The following is a 5,380-nucleotide window of genomic DNA, read 5'->3' on the forward strand; positions in this document are numbered from 1 at the left end:
CAGCTGCAAAGGGCTCTCTGTGCTGTATAAATGTTTTGCATGTAGCCATGTGATGCCTGCAGGGGGCTCTGATGAAGATCCTCTCTCAGCCGTCCGTGCTGTATTCATGCCTTACATATAATCAGCATGACAGCTGCAAGGGGCTCTCTGTGCTGTATAAATGCTTTGCATGTATCCATGTGATGCCTGCAGGGGGCTCTGATGAAGATCCTCTCTTCAGCTGTCCGTGCTGTATTCGCAGTTTGTGTGTACCGTGTGATTCGTGCCTGGGCGGGGGAGTGCCGATGACACACAGCACGGCGACACCCCCTTATTTAGTTAAATTGATAACAGCATGATCAGTAAGGTAAGAGACACCATCAGCCTCTTTCGGCGCAGGCCCTGATCGCCTGGGACGTGAAAAAGGAATCAAAAAGGTGCTTTTTATAATCCTCTTAGGCCCGTGCGTGCTGCGCCTGCTGCTTTCAGATTAGCAGACAGATATCAGCGCTCACAGGGAGCAGCAGAAGGGCTCAAGTCCACACTGCCTTGAATTTTATGTCTACACAGCGCTGACAGGGCAGAGAAGAGGAGATCTGGCCTTAAGACTTTCTTTCTTATTTATTTACTGAAGTGGAGAGAGGACCTTCCTCCCCCCAGGGTTGAAGGAGGAGCAGGAAGAGAAGCAGAAATGCTGAAGCTACAGGCAGCCTTGGCCCGTCCTTACAGGGTAACATTCCCTCCACTGTACCACCGCCCAGCGGGCACCAGGGGGCAGCCAGGGCCCACTTTTGCAAAGGGGTTTCTCCAATCGCCAGCCTGATGGGGAGAACATTTTGCAAGCAGAAGGGGGTGGGAGGGGAAGCAGCGAGTAGCCCGCATGTCCCACAGACGTATGGAGCTCCGCGTCAGCTTCAGCCAACCCAGGGGCCGACCGCCAGTGAGCTGGGACCCCACCGCCTAAGGATCAGTGACCCCTAAATCCCCCCCCATCTGAGGCTAGGAAAGAGTGGGGCCCTCAGCCACTATCCTTAGACCCAAGGGGCCCCGGCCCCCCCTCTTCCTAAGAGCTCAGCGCCTGAGCGGAGGACAGGCCCCAGGCACAGGCAGAGAGGGGAACCTCTTGCACCCAGGTGTGACCCCATCCGCCACTGATCAGACAGAGCGCAAAAGGTGGGCAGGGAAAACCAGAGGCTTCTCAGCAAAGAACGAGCAGGGAAAACTCCCTCCAATGCCGGGGGGGACAGCAGCAGCTCCTGGCACCGGCTCTCTTACCGCTCGTTGTACATATTTCATTCCCCTACTCCAGGGCAGAGTTTAGGACTTCGAAGGAGGGAGGACGCACGCAGCGGGAGCAGCGTGCACCACCCCCCCCCAGGAAGCTGCAGGGAGGCACGCGGGACCCGGCCCACCCCCTAGGACAGAGGAACCAAGGCCAGCAGTCAATGGGAGAGTTTATTGAAGAAAGTCAATGAGCCAGTACAGGATGAGCAACCAGCAGGAGCGCAGGCAGGCACATGTTTTATATCTGCCTGCCAGGTACGGCTAATAAACACACCATACTAACCCCCCACCCAGGCCTCACACATGAGAGGACAGAGAGCCGTCTCCTTCAGCCCAGGCCTACTGGAAGAGCAGCAGCACAGCTCCCTATGTCCCTCCAGCCTGAGCTGGGCAGAGGGTGGCAGGGCCCCTAACTCACCCTATGCAAGTTACCCATCCCCTGCCAAGTGCACAAGCACACACCCCACCCCCTTCCTCCGGTGCTGTCTGTGCCAGCAGCCACAGCCTGGCAGGATGCAGAGGAAGTCTGAAGCCGGCCGGCGAGGGCCTTGGCACCGCCCCCGCCAGGGCACTAGACGAGGTTGAGGTGTTGATTCTCCGCAATGCCGTAGCGTGCCTTGTGCGTCTCGAAGAGCCGGGTGAGGTGGTACAGGTAGGTTTCATGCAGGGCCTCGATCTCCTCCGTCGTGGGGTTCACGCTCTTGGTAACGGGGATGGGCTCTCCCACTGAGCAGAAAGAGCAGAATTACACACTATAGTGTAGCACTATGCAACAGCAGGCAATACCATCCTACACAGCCAGCCGCGGGGCATGCAGGGCGATCGTGCACCACCAGTCTGGCATATGGGGGGGGGGGGGGGGGGGTCACAGGACTGAGCCATACGCAGAAGTGTCCCCTTCACCCCCATTTTGCATCTCTAGAAAATAAGGACCCTGCTAAACAAAGGTTATCTAGCTTTGAAAGTCTGACCCCTCTGCAGCGAGTTACCGCCTCCCACATTGCCATGGACCCCAGCTGCTCTGCCTCCCCCAGGCCAGGCCCGCTATAGTTCTCTCACCGCTTTTCCCTCCACCACAGCTTGGCGAGGCCATTCCATGCACCCCCCCCCCCCCCCGCGTCAGCATTTCCTGGTGTTGTGCCAATGGCTGCCACCTTGAAGTCTCTGCGGGGGGGGGGGGGGGGGGGGACCAGCTCGTTCTAGCACTTCCTTTCCTCCCCGCCAAGGCGTTTGCTAGCGTGAAAGCCTTCGCCACATCCATTCTGCTCTAAGGAGGTCCTTTTAAGCCTCAGGGGAGGGGGGGTTTCTGACGCAGACCACTTTGAATTGTTGTTCTCTGCAGCGCCTCTGTCCTTTGAGAGGCAGGGCTGCCTCTGCCCTGCCCCCCCCCCCCAGCCAAGACCTCACGGGAGCCCCGCTGCCCGGGGAGGGGGCGTTAAGCTGCAGGTGTTAGTCTAAGCCCTGTGCAGAGCAGACCCACCCTCTAGCCAGTACCCTGTGCCCAGCAGATAACTACAAACCCCACTACCTCACATCGAAAAACAGAAACACTACAATCCTGCCAAAAAAACAGAAAAGTTCTACAACTGAGGAAAGGAAAAAAATATAATAATAATAAGGTTGGGGAGAGGAAGAGAATCCTTCAATCTTCTGTCTAAACAGGTGGCCGAGGCGGGAGAATCCCTGGCGCTGTCGTACATGAGACCTCCCCCCGGATCCCCCGCTCAGTTTTTGCTTTGAGAGAGAGTTCGATCTTGGATCCCTCCTCCTCCCCTTCTCACCCTGCTGCAGGGGGAGAGCCGGCCCATCTCCGTGCTAGACTAGCAGAAGTAACCTGATTTCACAACCCTGCATCCAGTGTGTATTTATAACCCTCTGCCAGGCAGGAGGTAGGGAACTTTAACCCAAAAAAAAAAAAATGTGAAGCATCCCGTGGAGAGCCCGACTCATTGCAGCCCAGCTCTGGACCTTTCACAATCCCCGGTTATGGAGAAAAGGCCACACCGGAGGCTTAAAAAAAAAAACAAAAAAAACACCAAACAGCTTTCCCCTGGTGCAAAGGGCAAAGGCCTTCAGGGAGCAGCTGGCAGGGCCAGGAGCGCCTGGGGAAGACCCCGGCCCGTGCCAGGTCGACGAGGACTCACCCACAGTGTGAACGGGCCGGCGGAAGGGCAGCAGGCCGAAGCTGTACTGAAAGACGCCCCGGGCGTGGAAGAGGGGCAGCGCCACTCCCATCACCTTCTGCAGCTTCTCCTGCACCAGCCGGATGAGGGAGCCCGGGGGGTTCTCCACCTGGTGGAAGAGCTCGTTCTCCCCGAAGGAGAAGACAGGGACCAGCTGAGCCCTGAGAGGGGGGGGGAAAAAAACACAGATCCATGGTTACCGCCCAGGGCATCACCGTTCTAGAGCCGAAGCAGGGCACTCTGGGACCTGTAGTCCCCCCCCCGAGCGCCGCAGCCCCAGCACGCCTCAGAAATAAAGCCCCGGCCGAGGAAGGAGGCGGATAACCTCACCCCCGAGGCCCAGCATGACCTTGCAGGTCGGGAGGGATTAAAGGCGAGGGTGACCAGCCTCACCCTTGGCTCAGAGCTATCTTGATGAAGCCCTTCCTCCCCAGGATCTGCAGGGTCACCGGTCCGGGCCGGGCATCCAGGGACTCCGGGGGGCCTCCCACCGCTATCACTGCCACCTGGCCCCCACTCGGCTTGCCCAGCAGGTGAACGGCGCTGCTCTTCTCAGAGGACACCAGGCCTGCAACAAGAAAGAGGTACCAGTGACATGGGGGGGGGGGGGGGGGGGGGGGTAGAGACAGACAGACAGACAGACTCGAAGTGGGGGGGGAGGAGGAGAGGATTCAACTCAAATTCTTGCTCTAGAGCATCAAGTCAGGGCAAAAGGAGAAAAGCCACCCTCCAAGGCAGTGCATGCAGGTCAGACCAGGAATCCAGACCCAGCCGGAGGGAAGCAAGGCATGCGGAGGGCTGTGGGAGGGGGAGGGCAGGGGGTACAGGGACTGCCCCACCTGCACTCATTATGTAGTCTCTGAACAGCGGGACCTTGAACCAGAAGGGCAGCATCAGGAGGTGGGGCCTGAGCCCCGGGAAGAGCCGGGAGAAGCCCGTGGCCTCCGTGCAGAAGTTGCCAAAGGCTCCGGCCACCAGGACGCCGTGGGGGTGAAAGCCAAACACGTAATTCCGGGCCGGGTCCAGCTCTGCCGTCTTTACCAGCTGTGAAGAGAAGAGGAAAAAAAAAAAAGTGGTTTCCCCCCAGAGCCCAGCAGGACCCGAGTCTAGCCCTCGGCGGGCACCTCCGCTCCTTGCGCCCTACAGGCCGTGCAGAGGCCTCCCGAGGGCCACAGACATCATGGAGGCCACGCGGTCAGTGGAGAGGCCCACGAAAGCGACTCACGTGGAAGAGCGGAGCGTGGCCGCAGGTTTATAGTGAAACGGACCAGCACAATACGCCCCGGGGGGGGGGGGTGGCGGGCACCATGATGCCACACTGTACTTACTAAATAGGGAGAAATATTAAGCCGGAAAGCGGGATCTCTTTTCCCTGCGACAGCTGAGACGCGGTCACAGAGAGACGCACACCCCTAGCAGCTCCCTCCCTCCCTCCCCTCATCGCAGCACCGTCCCCAAGCCAACTCACCGTGATAGGAAAGTAATCCCGGAAGTACCGCCACACGGTCCAGTTCCTGGTCCACTCGGACCTCCGACCCCCCCAGGCTGGCGTGTCCCTGTCCAGGTACAGCCAGGCCAGGTAGAGGAGCCCCAGGTACCAGAAGTCACTCAGCAGGAGCAGGACGAAGAGGGCCAGGCAGCACTGGGCTGAGTACAGGGAGAGAAGGAGGGCTGGACATGTCAGAGGCACCTCTGAGCCCTCAACCGCCACCTCCTCCCTAGGATCCCCCCCCCCCCCCAGACCAAGCTACAGGCATGGGAGAGAGAGAGGAGGTGCTAGAGAGAGAGAGAGAGAGAGGAGGTGCTAGAGACAGAGAGAGAGAGAGGAGGTGCTAGAGAGAGAGAGAGAGAGGAGGTGCTAGAGAGAGAGAGAGAGAGAGAGGAGGTGCTAGAGAGAGAGAGAGAGGAGGTGCTAGAGAGAGAGAGAGAGAGGA

At 59.0% G+C, this 5,380-nt stretch overlaps 1 protein-coding gene across 1 annotated transcript; it reads right to left on the reverse strand.

Moving 5' to 3' along the window:
• Window positions 1-1,415: 1,415 nt before the first annotated feature.
• Window positions 1,416-5,093, reverse strand: LOC115081556 (2-acylglycerol O-acyltransferase 2-like; the record flags this gene model as incomplete). Its single annotated transcript, XM_029585987.1, is given in 5 exon segments — window positions 1,416-1,989; window positions 3,408-3,607; window positions 3,840-4,014; window positions 4,286-4,490; window positions 4,915-5,093. Coding segments are annotated over 5 exon segments (914 nt in total), but the record flags the coding sequence as incomplete, so codon positions are not given.
• Between the last annotated feature and the right edge of the window lie 287 nt (window positions 5,094-5,380).

This window comes from Rhinatrema bivittatum, unplaced genomic scaffold (assembly GCF_901001135.1).
Source record: "Rhinatrema bivittatum unplaced genomic scaffold, aRhiBiv1.1, whole genome shotgun sequence".
NCBI classification, from domain to species: domain Eukaryota; kingdom Metazoa; phylum Chordata; class Amphibia; order Gymnophiona; family Rhinatrematidae; genus Rhinatrema; species Rhinatrema bivittatum.